Source organism: Canis aureus, chromosome 5, assembly GCF_053574225.1.
Source record: "Canis aureus isolate CA01 chromosome 5, VMU_Caureus_v.1.0, whole genome shotgun sequence".
Taxonomy (NCBI): domain Eukaryota; kingdom Metazoa; phylum Chordata; class Mammalia; order Carnivora; family Canidae; genus Canis; species Canis aureus.
In genome coordinates this window covers 81,596,110-81,613,850 of record NC_135615.1, presented here as the reverse complement: position 1 = coordinate 81,613,850, position 17,741 = coordinate 81,596,110, and the positions used below count along the sequence as shown (strand labels likewise).

At 58.3% G+C, this 17,741-nt stretch overlaps 1 protein-coding gene across 15 annotated transcripts in view; it reads left to right on the top strand.

The window, feature by feature from the left end:
- ARHGEF10L (Rho guanine nucleotide exchange factor 10 like) overlaps window positions 1–17,741 on the top strand; it is a 158,738-nt gene that overhangs the window by 44,243 nt on the left and 96,754 nt on the right. For 8 of the 15 annotated variants that reach the window (XM_077899415.1, XM_077899426.1, XM_077899425.1 and 5 more), the window contains 3 exons: window positions 7,407–7,486; window positions 13,465–13,653; window positions 14,399–14,432. In XM_077899415.1, coding sequence (XP_077755541.1) covers window positions 7,450–7,486; window positions 13,465–13,653; window positions 14,399–14,432 — 260 coding nt within the window. In that variant the 5' untranslated portion in view covers window positions 7,407–7,449. Of the gene's footprint in view, window positions 1–6,977; window positions 7,154–7,406; window positions 7,487–13,464; window positions 13,654–14,398; window positions 14,433–17,741 lie in introns of those variants that run through there. The other 7 variants (XM_077899421.1, XM_077899420.1, XM_077899419.1 and 4 more) reach the window with 4 other exon arrangements.

Below are 17,741 nucleotides of genomic sequence, written 5' to 3'. Positions count from 1 at the left end.
ATCACGTGGACCACCCAGGACGTGGAGGAGGGTCCAGGACCCTCCAGGGGTGAGGGCAGGACAGCTCAGCCCAGAGTAGGAGGCTCTGCACCTGGCCCTTCAGCCTGGCGCCTCTTGCCTGGGCTGGGTCACTGCAGAGAGGACGGGCGGGACGGGGGCCGGTCTGGGGCAGCCCTGTTGGTACACATGGTTAGGCAGCTTCTCCAGGCTGGCGCTGGTTTCCCGCCCCCCCCGCCCCCCACCGCTGCCGGAGGGGTGCCGCACAGGTGGGCTCTTCTGGCCGGAGGCCTCCTCCTGGGGGCTGCTCCCCACCTGTCCTGCCTGGACGCCTAGGAAGTCAATGGGAGACGAGGGTTAGGGGGCGGGGACGCCTACTCTGGGCTGGGACAGAGCCTCCATTGTCTGAGGCTTCGCCTTTGACCAAGCCTCACCCCTGCCTGTAGGCTGGAGGGTGCTCCTCTCAGCTCCCTCCTCCCCCTTCTTGCAGGAAGCCCATCGAGTGGCCCGGTGCCTAGTGGGTGAGAGAGCTGGCCTCCTTGTCCCTCTGGCATTTGGAGGCTGGGGCAGGGCAGGGGACAAGCTCCCCCACTCACCATGCGCTCACCCACCACTTGTTGCTCGCGGGGACCCTGGGCTGCGGATCGTGCCCTGGCTCTCCCGGCTCTCCCACCGCCCGGGACTCCCCGCTCAGCTCAGGGGCCGCGTGGGCATGTCCTTCAGTCTCCACCTCGTCGGTTAGGGGGACTAAATGAACAAAACTAAACTGCTCGGCATGCTCGGTGCACGGCTGCGGAGTGGCATCCAGAGATGTCAGCTGTCATTTGAAGACGATCATTTCGTGACCTCTGGGGTGATGAGGGCCACGAAGGACAGGGCCGCTAAGTCTGGTGGGCGGTCTGCAGAACGGGACGACCGTCTGTCCTCGAAGAGCAGCAGGACCTCTGGGCTGGGAACTAGCAGGTGTCAGCAACCACCGGCGCTGTCAGATGTCATTTCACTTACACCTGCACTTGACAGTCGGGGCCAGAGGCGCAGAGGGTGAGCGGCTTCCTGCGGTGTGGCGGCCCGAGAGCTGGGCTTCGTTCGGCGTCTGAGTCCTTCCCGGGGGGCTCATGTGTCTCTCCCCAGGGCTCTGGATTCTGAACGTGTGTCGCTTGCTGTAAATCCACGGTGGTGCCTTGGAGGAGGTGCCTGTCCCTCCAGGATTGGGTCCAGAGCCTCCAGCAGGTGCGCCTGGCGCCGAGGGCGGAGCTGCGGGCATTCCCCTTCCCGCCAGGCCCAGGGTCCACAGCTTGCGTCCCCGCCGCTCCCCCCGGGGTCTGGTCTCTGGGCAGAGCAGAGCATCCCGAGGGGGCTGAGGTTTCCACCTGGGTCGCCCCCCTCTTTCCACCCAGCAGGAAGCCAAGCACCCACAGCTGCTCCAGGCCCTGCGACACGCCAGCCTTACGGGTTCCAGAGAGGGTAGGTCCCAGGCAGGTGAAGGTTCTCAGCCTCTGGGCTTAACTCAGCGGCTGTTGTCCTGTGTGTGGGCTGGTGCTCCGGACGCGGAGATGAAAAGAAGTCCCAATCCACTGAGGGGGCCGTTATAAGAGGGGCTGTACGTGTCCCAGAATCACTGTGCCCTTTGAAAATGACTTTCCTTGGCTGCATCCCTGAAACATCAGAATTGTGGGCTTGGAACGCGTGTATATATATATTTTTTCTTTTAAAGCTTCATGAGATGGGGCTGGGAAGGAGAGACTAGATCTGGGTTTTGAAGGTTAAGTAGGAGTTTGCTTGCTGGTTGTGAGCGGGAGTTCTACTCAGAGGGAATAAACAGTCTGAGCAAAAGGCTCAGAAATATAAAAATATTTCTATTTTATAGAACTATAAACAGAAAAAAAAAGAAATATAAAACAGGTTGGCAAGGTCATGGGTCAGAAAACCCTTCCTGAGGGCTGGAGCCGAGTTTCCAACCAGACAGGGCCTGGGAACTGCTGAGCCCCGGGAGAGGCCAGTGGAGGGGGAAGGCGCGAGTCACCGAGGCCCTTGCTTGGGTCCTGAAGGCGACAAAGAGGCTGAGGGTGTGTGTTGTGGAATGGTCCCCGTGGCAGCAGGGGGCCAGGGGGCGGGTCAGCCAAGGGTACGCCTGACAAAAGGCCAAAAGCCACAGAAACCTCTGGGAGGGCCCGGCTGCAGGAGGAGCCATGGTCCTGACCAGCCCACGCACCCCGTCTTGCTCCGGTGTCCCACACATTTCTTCCCGCTTTGAGGAGACACACACGGGTGCCTCCAGGCTTGAGGTGGGTGCGCGGGCCAGAACCTACTTGTTTGCCTCCAACCAAGGCTGGGCAGCTGTCACCTTTCCTGTAACAAGGCTGCCTGACTCGGCGATGCCAACATCTGCTGCTTCCCCAGCTTCTGGGACTGGGTTTCTTTTTTTTTTTTCTTTTTTATAAATTTATTTTTCATTGGTGTTCAATTTGCCAACATATAGAATAACACCCAGTGCTCATCCCATCAGTGCCCGTCACTGGGTTTCTGCCTCTCTGGACCCCTGCCTCCCCTCCCCTCCCCTCCCCTCCCCTCTCCCACGGGCCTCTCTCCCAGAGGCCAGCCCTTCCTGTCCTCCAGCTGCTGGCCCTGCTTCTACAGCCTCCCTGACTGTCAGGAGCCCTCCCGGGGACATTTCTGTAGGCCCCATCCAGGAAAGAGGGGTGGGGCCTCTCTCTTGATTGGGGTGGGGGGTTGGCTCAGAGTCGGCTGAGCTAGTGAGGAGGGGCAGGTCCAGGCAGGCGGAGGGTTTCCTATTGGGCCTCTGGATGGACCTTGAACTCTAGAGGGAGGAGGCACCGGGTAAGCCCTTTGATTAAATTAGAGCCGCTGAGACACCTGTTTTAGTGGCAGGGCTGCCGAGGGGGGAGGGAGGCGCTCACACTGGCTGCTCTGAGCAAGCTGGGTGGTCGGGTCCCTGAGCTTACCCTGCTGGGCCCACCTGCTGCCCTGGCGGGAGCCCCCCCTCCCAACTCCTCTGTATCTCCCGCTGCCCCAGGGTGGCCCATGAAGGGCACAGCCTCCCGCCAGCCATTCCGCACAGCGTGGCAGGAGAGAGCCCCGTTCAGGGGGCCTGCCCGCCCGCCCAGTCTTGGCTGTCGTTGTCAACGAGATGGCCCCCAAGAGAACACAGTCCGCCAAGACCCTGCCGCCCAAGCTCAGGCCAGCGAATGTCCCAGCGATTGCGGCGGCCAGTGTTTCCCGGGAGCTCACTCCCTGGCTCAGGACCTCTGCGCGACAGGTGACAGGTGCTTGTGAGGTTACCAGCTGTGCTCCTCCGGGGACATGGTGGGATCGGGATTGGAACTCAGATCTGGCAACACGTCCCATGTCCTTTACCCGCTGCCCTCGCGTCTCTGCCTCTGCAGCGCAGCAGTGCCGCGGGCCCTTCCCTCCGTGGCCCGGCTTCCACCCCTGAAAAGCCGGAGCGGTGCCCTGTTTAGTGTAAAGGCTCCCTGGTTCCGACCCGCTATGATGTTTTTGCCTCAATGTTCTTTTTTAGAAAGCGGGAATGGTTATTTTTGTCGTCCCTTCTTATAATGCTCACCTGAGCCTAACAGCGTTACTGTCTACATGGGTTTCCTCTCGGGCCTCTGCCTCTGTGCAGTTCTCAAGCACAATCCGAATCGCTCCTATACTCTGCTGGGCTGCTTTTGGTTTTCCCCTGGCTCGCCTTCACCAGCCAGATGGCCTCTTTTGCCAGAGACTGTCATGGCAGGAAGGTTCTGGAGCCCTATTCAGAGAGAGGCTCACTTCAGGGACATCACAGCACCTTTCTTCCGGCTCAGGCTCCCACCTCAAGAGCTCCCAGACCATGTACAACTCAAGGAAGACTTAAAAAAAAAATTAAACAAGGGAAATAGTCAAATGACTCCACCTGTTTGCCTAAGCACGTTCACTCCCAACGACCTGGCTCCTTGCCTGTAGCAGCCTGGAAAATAGCCTGCACGGGAGCTTCATGCCCATTTTACAGAGGGGAAGCCTGAGGCTCTCAGAGGCTGAGGACAGGCCTGCGGTCACACGGGGAGGAGAGACAGAGCCCAGCCTGCAGGTGGCTCTGGCTGCCTCAGGCCACTTTCTCCAGATCCCCAGAGTGAGCCTCCCCCAGGGGTCCTACACTCCTGGGGTATGGAATCCAGACACAGGGTACGGTTTGCCGTCTCCCGTCTTGGTGGCGACAGCTCCAAGGGTGAGCATCTTGGCGCTGAGTGAGCCTGCTGGCATTGTGTGCTTGGCCTCAGGTATGCTGCTGGGAGCCCCGAGGGGCAGGTAGTGGGACCCCCTTTGTACAGATGCGGACACTCACCAGGCTCACATCATCTCCTGGTGGAGATGCGACTCCAGCCCGAGTCCCCAGCTCCCAAGGCAGAGCTGTGCTCACCGCAGCCTGTGCTGTGTTAATATGAGTCGCGTACCAGTGGGTCCCAGGGACCCTTCCACAAGCTTTACCCATATTTACTCTTAATTATCTTAATAACCTGGGGAGGTGCTACTTTTTAGCCCCCATTTTGCAGACGAGTACACCGAGGCTCAGAGATGGGGGCTAAGTAACTCATCCAAGGTGTCCTAGCTACCGAGTGGTGGGACCCCGGTGGTGTCAGGTAGCCTGAACCTTTTCCTAACTGTGGCCCCATGAAGGTCTCTGGTGTCAGCAATGGGAGACACCCCTGCTCCCTCACCTGCATCCTCCTGAGGCTAGGGGCACCTGTGTACAAATGGTGGCCACAGGGCTGTGGGCGTGCATGGGGCTTGTGGGTCCGTGTCCTTACCTGGGGACCTCACTGCCCCAGATTAGTCTGTAGCAGATGCCCCCAGATTCCAGCCCCAAAGTCGAGAAAGGCATTGTGGTTGGAGGAGGGAGAGGGGGGGTTTGGGGCTGAGCCCTAGTGTTGTCACCTGTCCCCTTGCCTCTGTGGCCTGGGCAGATCTCTCCTCCTCTCTGTGCCTTGGTTTCCTCATCTGTAAATGCACTAATGCAGATCAAGCTTTGGGCTTGGAGCAGAGCGCAGGGATCACCTCTGCTGGGTGAGGAGAAAGGGGAGGACAGCTTTCTGGCCTGGACGGAAAGGATCCTAGGTTTCTGCATCATCAAAAAATTGTATTTGAGCAGCAGTTTGCATAGGGCCTGGGGCTAAGCGCCTCTCCTTTCCCTCCTGTACACGGGGTGTCAGTGTTCCTGCTCTTTCCTGAGGGGTTCTGGGTGAACCCCAGGGAGGAGGCACCTGCCTCAGGGCTGTGGGGCTGTTGTTGGGTCTTTCCACTGGCAGGGGAATTTGCAAACATTTTAGTTTGTTTCCCAAAGCCCTTTGCTGAAGTAACGTTTCTGTCTTGATGGCTTTGAGTGCGGGGCTCCGGGGCACAGCCACCGCCTGGGGAGAGCAGTTTGCATTCAACCGAGTGAGAGTGAAAGTTGCCTTCCTCCTAGAAGCTAGTTGCTAGTTGCTTCCTCCTAGCAGCTCCTAGAGGGCTTGGGCTTCTAGGCTCACTTACGGGCTCACGTACGCACTTGCTCGAGGCCCTCCGCACGTCAGTTGCTGCTGCGTTCATAAGGCCAAAACCCCGGGAGCTCCTCAGTGTCCCCTGTAGGGAGTATATGTTCCACCCCTGCCCCCAACCCCCACACGACGCAGCCATTCAGAAAAGTGAGGCTGACGTCTGTGTGCTGGTGTGAAAGGTCACCAGGGTTCTTAAGCTTTAAAAAAAGGTGGTGCAGTGTGCTTCCCCCCACGTGAAACAGGACACGTGTACAGGCACAGGGATAAGCAGCACACCCGTGGGCCGTTTAGAAGGATCCCAAGGACCTAGTGAAGGCAGTTGCTTTGGGGTGGGACTGGGGGGACAGAGGTGGACGGGGGTGGGCTGAGGGGACGGAGGTGGGAGGGGGTGGGACTGGGGAGATGGGTGGATGGGGGTGGGCTGGGGGGATGGAGGTGGGTGGGGGTGGACTAGGGGGATGGAGGTGGGTGGGGGTGGGACTAGGGCGATAGGGGTGGATGAGGATGTTGGGGATGGGACTGGGGAGACATGTGGACGGGGGTGGACTAGGGGGATAGAGGTGGGTGGGGGTGGGACCCGGGGGATAGGGGTGGATGGGGGTGTTTGGGGTGGGACTGGGGGGATGGAGACTTTGCTCTGCACCCTTACGTTGTCTGGGTTTTGAGAGGCAGTGGAGTGTGGTTACCTAATGGGCACGGCCTCCGGGGCCCACGGCCTGGGTTCAGACCCTTAGTAGATGTGTGATCTTGGGCAACTTACGCATTCTGGGCCTCGTTTTCTAATAGTTTGTCTGATTTCTAATAGTTGGATTAAATCTGTTAATATTTGTAGAGTGCTTAGAATAGCATCTGAGACATGGTAGGCACTATGGGAATGTTTGCTGTTATTAATTAATTGCCATTTACATGCATTCTATGCTTATTGAGGAAGCCGTTTAGTAAAAAATAAAGGCTTTAGGATTGCAGAGGAAAGCAGGCACGCAGCCAGCGGGTGGCAGGGGCTGATTGGACTGTAGGGCTCGTGCTTCCCTCCAGGATCGATTCTCCCCTCCACAGAAAGGTCTAGAAGGACAGCCCCCAGCTCAGAATCGGGGGTGCCAATATGGAGGGGGGAGAGCCCTGTCCCTCACCGCCTGGACTTGTGGCAAGGTTGGCTGCAGGCCCTGGGAAGCCCAGGGAGCCCCCGCTTTGAGGCCAGGGAAAACTGTGCTCCGAGCTCCGAGCGTTTGGGATTCTCTCCCTATGTCTGGCCATCTGCCTCTCTGCATCCCTTTACTTCCCTCACGGCCATGTGCCAAGGCCAGTGGCCCCTCGCCAGCTGGCCAACCCCGTGGGGGCAGGACAGGGAGAGACAAAGAGTGAATGGCCTTCAGCGGGGCCGCAGGCGGGGCTGGTGCGAGGGGCCGGACTCCAGGGAGCTGCGGTCACTGGGCGGCCTGGAGGAGGAGGTGTCCGGCCACGTCCATGACAGTTCAGGCGTGATCCAGCTTCTGGAACACAGGAGCCCCAGCATGATCCTGGCCTCTGGGGCTGGGGTTCACCTGCAAGCCAGAAGGGATGAAGGGGGGTTGTCTAGCTGGACCTGCCGGGCTCCCCAGGGTCGCTGGGCACTGAGCAGAAGGAAGGTCTGTGGTGGCCTGGCTTTTCTGGGAAGATGGGGCGATAGCTCTGCAGCTGCTGCCTTTCTGGGTTAATGATTTATGGTGGGTGGGGGCTGGGCCCTTTCTGGCACCATCCTGTGCTCTGGGAGCTGCTGGGGAAGGAGAAGGCGAGCTGGCGGGCTGGAGTGCACAGGTGGTAAGCCAGTGACCCCTTTCTGCTTGATGAGACTTTGCCCTTGAACCCCATCTAATTAGATTTTTGGCCTTTTTTTCACAGGCGAGCGGCTGGGACGGTGCTGGTCTGAGCTGGACTTTGTCTGATGGCTTCCTCCAACCCTCCGCCACAGGCTGCCATAGGTACCGTACCCCAGGCTTCCTGCTCGTCCCTCCTCGGAACGGGCCTCGGGGCTGGCGGAGGGATGCTAGCTTTGGAGCAGGCTGACCCTGGGTGAGAATCCTGCTCTGCTGGGGGTTAGCAGTGTGCCCTGGGGCAAGTGACTGCACCCCTCTGCTTCAGTTTCCTGGTCTGCAACATGGAAGTCATAATCTGCTTCTCAACAGAGTAGGCTCCAGACGAGGGGTGATTCTTCACCTAAGATCCCCTGGAGATTTTAGACTTTTTTTTTTTTGAGATTTTAAACTTTTAAGACACTGTCCACCTGACAACAGGAGTGTGATGTGCTTGGGGGTGAAGCTCATGGATTGAGGGCGGTGACCCTGGAGGTGGAGGGGAAGGGCCTTGGGCCCATAGACACATGTGTGGAAACATTATTGTTGTTAATCTGAAATTCAATTCACCATCCAGCAGTTTACCTGGCAACCCTAGCAGTGGGGCCTCGGACACTGCAGGTGGAGTCCAGGCCCCACCCCCCCCGAGGAGCTGGACACCCTTCACCCACTGGGCCCAGCTGCCTGTCTTTGTATCTTCCTCTGGGAGAGGCCGGTGGCAGAGAGGTCCCATGTGAGGTCTTCTTCGCCAACCCTACCCTGCCACCGACACTGTGCGCTGAGTTGAGCCACTTGGTGTCTCTGTGGCTCCGCCTCATCACCGTACACGTGAGGACAGTAACGACACCTGCTCTGGTGCTGTTGCCAGGTTTAAATATACGGAGAGCCCTGGCGTCGGGTGATCAGTTGCTCAATGAACGGAAACTATTATCCCCTTGCGAGGTGGACCGCCAGGGACCAGGGAGGGGTCCCTTCCTCCCCGAGCCTTCGTGTTCTCCTCCGAAGGGTGGGAGACCAGCACAGCGAGTCCACCTCGTGGCACACGGTGGCTGCTTGGGTCTCCTGCCTCCCGGGCTTGCTGGGGCTGGCTCTCCCAGGGCTGGGGTGTGTCCAGGAACGTCACAGGCAGCAGGGGCCGGCTCCGGTCATGCCACCTGCCCAGATGGGGGAAGGGCTCATTTCCGGGAGGGGCCTCCTGATTTGTCCTTCTGATAAGGAGCCACGTCTGGCTGCCTGGGTCTCAGGAGCAGTGGAGTGGGGCTCTGGGGACAGGGCATCTCCTGAGGCCTGACGGTGGCTTGGGCCCCTGGATGCTCCCTGCTCTGGCTTCTGCTGCTGGGGGCATTTTGCACCTTCTCCTATTCACCAGAAAATATGAACAAAATGATTTTATGATTGAATCAATTCAGTTCCTTTCACCAAACGTTTGACAGACATTTACTGTCCCAGGTATACCCCATATTGCCAGCCAGTGTCATATGGTTGAAACAGGCTCTTTGCTGTTTGCTGATTCTTTGAGAGCTTCCTGTTGTCTTTTTTTTTTTTTTTTAAAGATTTTATTTATTTATTCATGAGAGACACAGAGAGAGAGGCAGAGACACAGGCAGAGGGAGAGGCAGGGTCCATGCAGGGAGCCTGACATGGGACTCGATCCCGGGACTCCAGGATCATGCCCTGGGCCAAAGGGCCGATAGACACAAAGGCAGGTGCTAAACCGCTGAGCCACCCAGGGATCCCCAGCTTCCTGTTGTGTTAATTATAAAATTCAAATTCCCCCAAACACCTCTTCACGGTCCTCTAGTTCCGTCCCCCTTGCTCACATCTTGGGGTCCACTGGGTCTCATGCTGTTCGTTTCCACTCCTGCTACGGCCACAGCCTGGGACACTAGCCCCACTCATCCTGCGAGGCTCTGTGCAGGGGTGGCCCGTGCCTGAAGCCACGCCAGTGTCTGGCCAGCGTGAGCCCCTTGCTGTCCCTGGGCGCTGGCTCGGGCCCTGGGGATCTGTGCTCACCTCTTGTGTGCAGTGAGCTCCTTGACACTGAGCGGGCGCGTCTTATTCCTCTTTGAACCTCCCGGCCCGGGAGCTGCTGGGAACAGTCCCCTGCATGCAGGCGTGACCGTACTGATTGGTGTCCCTGCACAGGGCCTGTGGCCGGTTGCTCCACGGGCCTGGCCTGTGACTGGAAAGGCCTGCACACATCTCCCCCAGGGCCTGGGGCTGAGCTCTGACTCAAGGCAATAATCATAATCATCATAATCATGATGGAGATAATGGTCATGATGCAATGGCCCTGACGATAAGCAGGACCAGTATCAGCAGTGAGCACGTGCCCTCACACCAGGCAGCTTCACACGGGCAGGTTCATTCCGCCCTCCCGTCCAGTGTCCCGTCCTGCCCGATGGCCCGAAAGCTGCTCGCTGTTCTTGTCCTTGTCATAGGTCAGGGAGCTGCAGCCTGGGGGGTATAGTGAGCCCCCCCCCCCATTCATGCAGTCAACATCGAGGAGAGTTGTGGTTGGAGCCCGGGGGTCTGACTGTGACACCCTAGTCATCACTCAGTACCAGCCACGTGCACAGTATCCCCACTGCCTCTCAGGTGGATTCAAGTGGGAGGGGCCACAGGCACTGAGTCCGGGGGTCAGGGTGGGGCTGTATCTGGTCGCCCTCAAATAGTGGGGGGGGGCTTTGAAGTCATTTATCCCAGCATTTAAAACTTTTATTTTACTTATTTATTTTTTTAAATATTTATTTATTTGAGGTGGGGGAGGGAGAGAGGGAGTAGGAGAGAGAATCTCAAGCAGATGCCCTGCTGAACATGGAGCCCAACACAGGGGTTCCATCCCACAACTCCAAGATCGTGACCTGAGTCGAAACCAAGAGTTTCAGATGCTCAACTGACCGAGCCACCCAGGCACCCCAGTATTTTTAAACTTTTATTTTTTATTTATTTTTATTTATTTTATGATGAGCTCATGAGCTTACGTTCTGGTTAGGACACAGTAAAATCAAAGCATCGGACATCACTGCTGATGAGGGCCATAGAGAAAAGTAAGGCAGGCAGGGTCATCAGGGAGTCCCAGGGTGTCTCTGTGGGCGGTTTTGGAGATGGCCTAGAGTAAGGACCTGAAGGAGGCGAGAGCGGGAGAAGATACCTGGGGAAGAACATTCTGGACCCCAGGATGGAAGGTGCCAAGGTCCCGAGGCAAGAGCACGTCGGGCACATTCATGGTGCAGCACAGAGCCCCGTGTGGCTGCAGTGGTGAGCGAGGGGAGAGCAGTAGAAGACTCTGTACCACCTGTGTGTGTGTACACCTGTGTCAGCAAGCAAACAGAACTGTCAGAGCCATGGCAGCAGTCATACCGAATGTGACTTTATTAATATTATGATAAAATATTTAAAAATATCTCAAGCAGTTCATAAAGAAGCAGAATACTGCCTGGGGAATCCCCTAATTGATTTTGTGACCCAGCAGCGGGTTGAGAACTGTCATTTGAAAACCATCGATCCAGCTTCCAACTCAACCCCTGGACTTCCTTTGTTAATTCATCATGTCAAGGCCCAGTGTCCAACGGCTCAGTGAACTTCCAGAAGGCAGCAGGGCTCAGTGGAGAATGTAGGAGGGGACTAAGATGGAACAGGTTCAGATCCGGCTCCCCGCTTACCAGCCGCATGATGGTGGGTCCTTCGCTTTGCTGCTCGAACCTCTGTGGCCTCGTCGTGTCCAGTGGGGGTGGTCGAGAGGCTTTACACCAGGAGCTGCGCCAGCCAGGCTCTCAACCAGGAGAAGGAGCTTGTGCCACGGGCCACATCATAGCCCAGAGGGGTCTACTCCTGCCCATGTTGACCCAAGCTGTCCCCAAGGCTCCCAGGAGGAGAGGTGGGTCCCTACCTCTGGGGCCTCCATTTGGTGGGGAGGGAGGCTGAGCTCTGGGCTTCAGCTGCACCCCAGCCCCGGAGGAAGGGGCTCTGTGGATTTGGGATTTGGTACATTGGCACCTGGAATGTTCTGCTCTGCAAACTCCCAGGTCACTGTAGGAGAGGGACTGGATTTTTCTAGTCGTCAAGAGACTGCTGGAGTTGGATACGCTCGTCAGCCCCTGTGCTGCTCCATAGAGCCGTCTCTCTGCTCCATCCACCTTCCTGCCTGCCTACTCATCCTTTCACCTCTGAGCACCTGTTGGGGCTGAGTCCACAAATACGGGCTGGGCAATCCTGTCTTCAAGGATCTCAGGCTGGGAGGGGCCGTACTTACGACAGGTGCTGTTGTGTAATGTGTCCACACACTAGGCCAAGTATTACCCTGGCAGTTCCCAACTAGGGGTGATTTTGTCCCCCAGGGAACATTTAGCAATGTCTGGAGACATTGTTGGTGTCGCAACTGCAGGGTAATATTCGTTTCTAACTGGTAGAGGCCAGGGATGCTGCTGCAGGTCCTGCAGTGGCCCCAGCATGAAGACCCCGGGGAGCCAGAGCCAGTTGATAGTGGCGAGGCAGGAAACCCTGACCTACTTCTTAGTTCACACTCACCTCGGCCTAATGGGGTGGGTGCTGTTTTTATTCTCCTGTTTACGGAGGGAGAAACCAAATTCCAAGAGGTGAAGAGACTTGCTGGGAACCACACAGCCGGTCTGGGTCCCAGGCAGGACCAGAGCTCGTGCTCTCCCTTGTGTGGTGTGAGCTACAGCAGGACTGGAGGGTTAGTCCGCTTTGCAGACTTTTTTCTCCCCCCAAGATTTTATTTATTTATTTGAGAGAGAGACAGCAAGCGAGCACGTGCACACAAGCAGGGGGAGGAGCAGAGGGAGAGGGAGAAGCAGACTCCTGGCTGAGCAGGGAGCCCGACGCTGGCTTGATCCCCGGACCCAGGACCCCTGGATCGTGACCTGAGCAGAAGGCAGGTGCTTAACTGACTGAGCCACCAGATGCCCCAGCTTTGCAGACTTTTAAAACCAGACCACATTGCCCTTTGATTTTGGAGCAGGTTTGCTTGAAGTAGGGGGATGACATACCGAGCCTCTGGTGGTCCGTCCAGCCCCAGGTTCGAGGAAGGGAGTCCTCCCTGGAAGAAAACTGGGGACCTAAGCTTGGTGGGGCGGGTGGAAAGGTTGAGGGCCTGTTAAGCTCTTTAGGAGAGAGAACCCGTTCCTTTTCTTGTTTAACAGAATTTGCTGAGCTTCTACCCCGGGCCAGGCCACCCTCTGTCCCCTTAAAGGGGACAGTTAAGAGGACTCTTAGGGATCTGAGATCGGCTGGGGAATACAAAGGAGCACAAAACACATCTTTGCAGGTTAAACGGGAGTGGATGGATGGAGAAAACACGGGCTAAGAGGGAGCGTGCGGGGGGGCGGGAAGCTCTGCTTCAGTTGAGCTTTGCTGGATGGCAGGAGGACGTGGCCCCACGGGGGCCTGGGGTTGCAGGCTCCTCACCCTGGTCCCCGTACGCTGCTTCCCTTCGGGCTCCAGATACTTGCAGGCAGCTGCGTGCGGTGTGCAGGACGGGGGTGTGCTCGCTTGCACGTGGTGAAAGCACACAGGCACACACGTACTGAACCACACATGAACCACATGCACGTGCATTTTAAAGGCCCCCTTGCAGGGCACCTGGGTGGCTCAGCAGTTGAGCATCTGCCTTCAGCTCAGGCCGTGATCCCGGGGTCCTGGGATCGAGTCCCGCCTCGGGCTCCCTGCATGGAGCCTGCTTCCTCTGCCTGTGTCCCTGCCTCTCTGTCTCTGTCTCTCATGAATAAATAAAGTCTTTTAAAAAATAAACAAATAAAAAATAAAAAGCCCCCTTTCTTACAAAACGGGGAAATGGGAAACAAGAACATGAAAGGTGTAGGTCCGGGTGCAGATGCACGCTGGCTCGCCCTTTAGCCTTGCTCCCTCCCCTCTGTCCACTGCCTACCTGCCTGGAGCCCTCACCGATGATGGGTCACCTTGGGAGCCCAGGGGGACCAGCTGGCCTGGGCAGGGGTTTACTGAGTCCCTGGGAACTGCCCTCGTGCCCTCACTCAGGCCCGCAGCAGCTCCCCCGTGGTAGCCGGTAGCCTTTTCCCTTGACCAAACCCCAGGCCCTGAGTCCACTAACTCCTCCTCCCTTCCAGAAGATCAGCTGGTTCCCGGAGGCCCCGGCCCCTCCCCCGAGGCAGAGGACGACCCTGGAGAGGCTTTTGAGTTTGACGACAGTGATGATGACGAGGACACCAGCGCCGGCCTGGGTGTCCCAGGCCTTGCCCCAGAGAAGGACATCGAGGATGCCCCACTGATCCACTTGGACTCCGCCCGCACCACTGGTAAGGTGTTTTTGGGAGCCTTGGGTCCTCCCACTCCCCCGGCCTCTGGGGCTCTAGGCTCCCAGGGATGCCTCCCAGACCCTCCACTGTCCCCAGAAGCAGGAAGAGAAAAACCATTGAGAAGTTGCATTCCAGTTGCTTCCCCTGGGAACTGGAGATTCCGAGCATTCCTGCAGCATCTGGCGCACTTTGACATGGGGTCGTGGAAGTGGTTGGCTCCGGGTCCTGCTTGGATACAGTTGCTGCCCAGGGCTCGTGTCTCCGAAGCCCCTCTTCCCCAGCAGCTTCTCCCAGGGAGTCACACAGCCAGGGGAGCCACCTCCCGGAGGGGTGGGAGGGCCCTGATAAGGCCGTGTTAAATGGCAGCTTCTGGGCTCTTGTATTGTGTCATCTGGGAGAGACTGGGGACTGGACTAGCAGGAACTTCCTGCAGGCTTGGGGACTAGGGGCTCTCCTTGAGGAGCTGGGGGTGGGAGGCAGGCCCAGAGCTGGCAGGGCGGCTGTTCTGATCGGAGCTGGGATGTGGGCCATGGAGGTGGGAGCGGGCTGGTACAGGTAGGACAGGTAGGGAGCTTAATGACAGTGCGGTGGGTGGGGGAAGGGAGGCAGGAAGCCAGCAGGCACCCAGGTTGGCCAGGCTCCGTCTCTGGCACCCCGGGGAGGCTGGGAAAGGGGGCGGGGATGGACTGAGTCCGTAGGGACCAGCCTCAGGCCTGACAGGCTCTCCTCTGCTCTCTTCCCACAGACCCAGACCCAGCAGCCTCACCACCCCAGACAGAGTAAGTGAGACTTGTTCCTTTGCTTTGGTGGTTGGCGAAAGAGGGGACGCTGGTCAGGAGGTGTCGGGAGGGTGGTGCTGGGCCCAGGACTGCTCAGACTTCGCCTAAGGATCCAGCAGCCGTTCCCTCCTGTGGCCTCCCAAGCCAGCTCGGAGGGGGGGAGTGAGTGTCGGGGCGGGGGTTGGCTGCACAGCTGGGTTTGGGTTTGGGGGCCGTTAAAGCAGAGGCCTTTCAGGGTTTTGCTCAGTGCTGCTTGCTGCCTGGCTTTGGGGACCTGGGTGCTTAGAGAGTCCTCCTCTAAGGGAATCCTTAGTGGTGGATCTAGGCCCTGGGGTCCTGGCTTTAAATCCTGGCCACCATGGCAGGAGGAGGGGCGTTTGAGTCTCCCTTTCTCTTCCTGGTGTGCAGACCCAGGGGGCCTGATTCTCAGGTGGGTGTCACCCAGCTGGAGAGCTCAGAGATGCAGCTTGCCGCCCTGGGCCCCTGGGGGGGCCATCCGGAATGGGTGGGCCCTGGAGGGTTTCTGCTGGGCCCGAGGTCGGGGGTCGGCCTCTCCTCCCTGCCCAGGGACCTGAAATGAATCAGCAGCCCTGCACCTGTGCGGGGGAGTCTGATCCCCCAGGGGTTAGAGCCCTCCGGGGTGGGCCCGGAAGGAAGCTAGCCAGAAACTGGGCCTAGTGGGGGATGCAGATGCAGGAGAGTGGCCCAGAGAGGAATGCCCAGGGTGCTGAGACACCACCCATGGGAAGAGGCCTGGGGGGAGAGCTCAGAGAGAGGGGAGGGGTGGGAAGGGGTGGGAGGAAGCTACTGGCAGGGGCAGGAGGGTGGGAAGGGGAGTGGGCCGTGAGCAAGCGCACCACTGCCCTCCAGGTCTGGTGCTCTTGTTTCTCTCAGGCCACCCTCCTGGAGAACCCCGTTGCCCACTCAGGGTCGGGATCTCGGCAGCCTGGCCCGTCCCTGCCCGCCTGCTCTCTGTGAGCCCTGGAAGCCGGGTTGGGTGTCTGGCTGGTGCCGAGGCAGTGCTGAGGTGGTGACCAGTGGCCCAGAGGGCTGGTGCCGCACCATGTCGTCTTCAGCAGCCCGCTGGGGGGGTAGCTCAGAGAGTGTTTCAGGGAGAGGGGCCTGCCTCTGCCCTGAACCCGCTGCCCACCGCTCCGCAGCTCCCTTACCTGTCCTAGGACTCACCCTGGAGCAGCCCCAGCCCCCTCAAATACCATCTCCTGGCGGCACCAGGGTGTGAGCTCTGGAGGTTCGAATCCCCACTCAGCCCGGCACTAGCTGGGTGGCTTTGGGCCGCCTGGCAACCTCTCTGAGCCTCAGTTTCTCTGTCTGTACAATGGGAGTAATACCCATGTAGGAGCATCGTGGGGAATAGGAGAGGCTGGTAGAAGGACACACCAAATACGCACCTGTGTTCGCTTCTCCGCCGCCTCCTGTCGGGGCTGGGTGTGTCCAGTGACGGGGCGGGAGGGACAGCGACTGTGTGCTCGGAGCCTCGGCCTCTCGGGCTGGGCCAGGGCTGCCAGGTGAGTCTCGCCACACCTGGCTTGAATAAATGTCACTTCTGAGTTCCCTTCTGGGCAAACAGTCATGGGACATGAGCTCCCTGCAGAGCACGGATCGTGGCAGGAGTCCTCAGGGACTCTCCTGCTCTTGGTTTCACAGAAGCGGAGATTGGGAGCAGGACTTGTCCAGGGCTACGCTGTGAGACGCCGGCAGCCTCGGACTCGTAGTCCAGTGCTCTGTGCTCCCAGCTGCACCCTCCCTTGCAGATCTCTGTTTGCTTCAGTTCCAGCTCTTTCCCTGGGTGGTGATTTTCCACTCTGGAGTCCTCGGGGAGAAGAATCGATTCAGATCATCGTCCTTCTCTTTGTTATACAAGAGAAAGGGGGAAAAAATGTTCTCTCCTATTTATTTATTTATTTTGAGACCTTCCTAAAGGTAGTCACCAAGCAAACACGGCTTTGAAAAAGCAAATCGCCAAGGGGAGGACACTTCACGGATCCTCACGGGGTTTCCTCCGTGGCCCCTGCCTGGAGGTTCAGAAATGGCCCCAGGCTTTGCCTGGCTGCCCACCTGGCCTCTAGAGGCTCCTGACGACAGGGGTAGTAACTGCCCAGATGCTGGGAGAGCTGCAGCCCCCATCAGGGCCCTGGCCCACTGCTAGGGAGGGAAGCAGGGCCCGCCCCCATCAGGGCCCTGGCCCACTGCTAGGGAGGGAAGCAGGGCCCGTCCTCATCCCCACCTCCCCGCTGGTGAGCCGCCAGGTGGGAGCGTGTGGTGGTTAAGCAAGGGCTGGAGTGGGGTCCCGGGACACCTGGGAGCTTGGGCTCGTAGCCACATGGAGCTGGCTTCAAGTCTTTCTTGGCACTGGCTGTGCGTCTCTGTGCAAGTGGCTTCTTGTCTGGAGCCTTACTTCTGATCAGTAAGATGGGGAGGACTCTGGGGAGGACTCTGAGGCATCATAAGTTAACAGGTATCCTGTGCTCAGGCTGCTGGCATGTGCCCGCTGCTCCAAAGGTATTTGCTGTTGTTATTCTGGGTCCTGGTTTAGATGTGGTTTTGTTATTTTATTTTATTTATTTTATTTTATTTTATTTTTAAAAAGATTTTATTTATTTATTTGAGAGAGAAAGAGAGAGAATGAGCAAGAGAGAGGGAGTACAAATGGGAGGAGGAGCAGAGGGAGAGGGAGAAGCAGACCCTCCCCTCAGCAGGGAGCCCAATGTGGGGCTCGATCCCAAGACCCTGGGATCATGACTTGAGCCCAAGGCAGATGCTTAACGAACTGTGTCCTCGGGGAGCCCTGAGGATGTGGTTTTGGAGGGAGGTGGTTGGGCTCTGTTCCCCAAGAATCAGACAGACCTGGGTTTGACCCTCCTCCCTCGGGCCAGCCACCCCCCCCCCCCCGCCCCACCTGCCCCACCTCTCTGGGTCTGCCCAGGGGAGAGAATCCTGCTTGCCAGGTGGGTGATGGTGGGGCTGACTGAAGCTGATTGGCCGTCCAGGTACCTTGGCAGGGGCATTGAGGCCCGTGGACTTCCTGGTCCCTCTACCTGCTTGGCCGGGGGAGGCAGCCGGGCTGCTGTGCGTTGCTGGGTCGTCTGTGCCGAGGCCCCTGGGGTGGTTTGAGGGTCAGGCCACTCTGGTCAACAATCCAAGGCGTGAGAATGGCTGGGGGGTCTCGTCCATCCTCGCTGCTGGGCAAGAGCTACCTCCTCAGTGCTCAGCTTTGGTGCTTTCTCTTCCTGCAACGAGACGCATCTGCTACCAGACAGCAACTACAACAGCAAAAATAATAGTAACGAG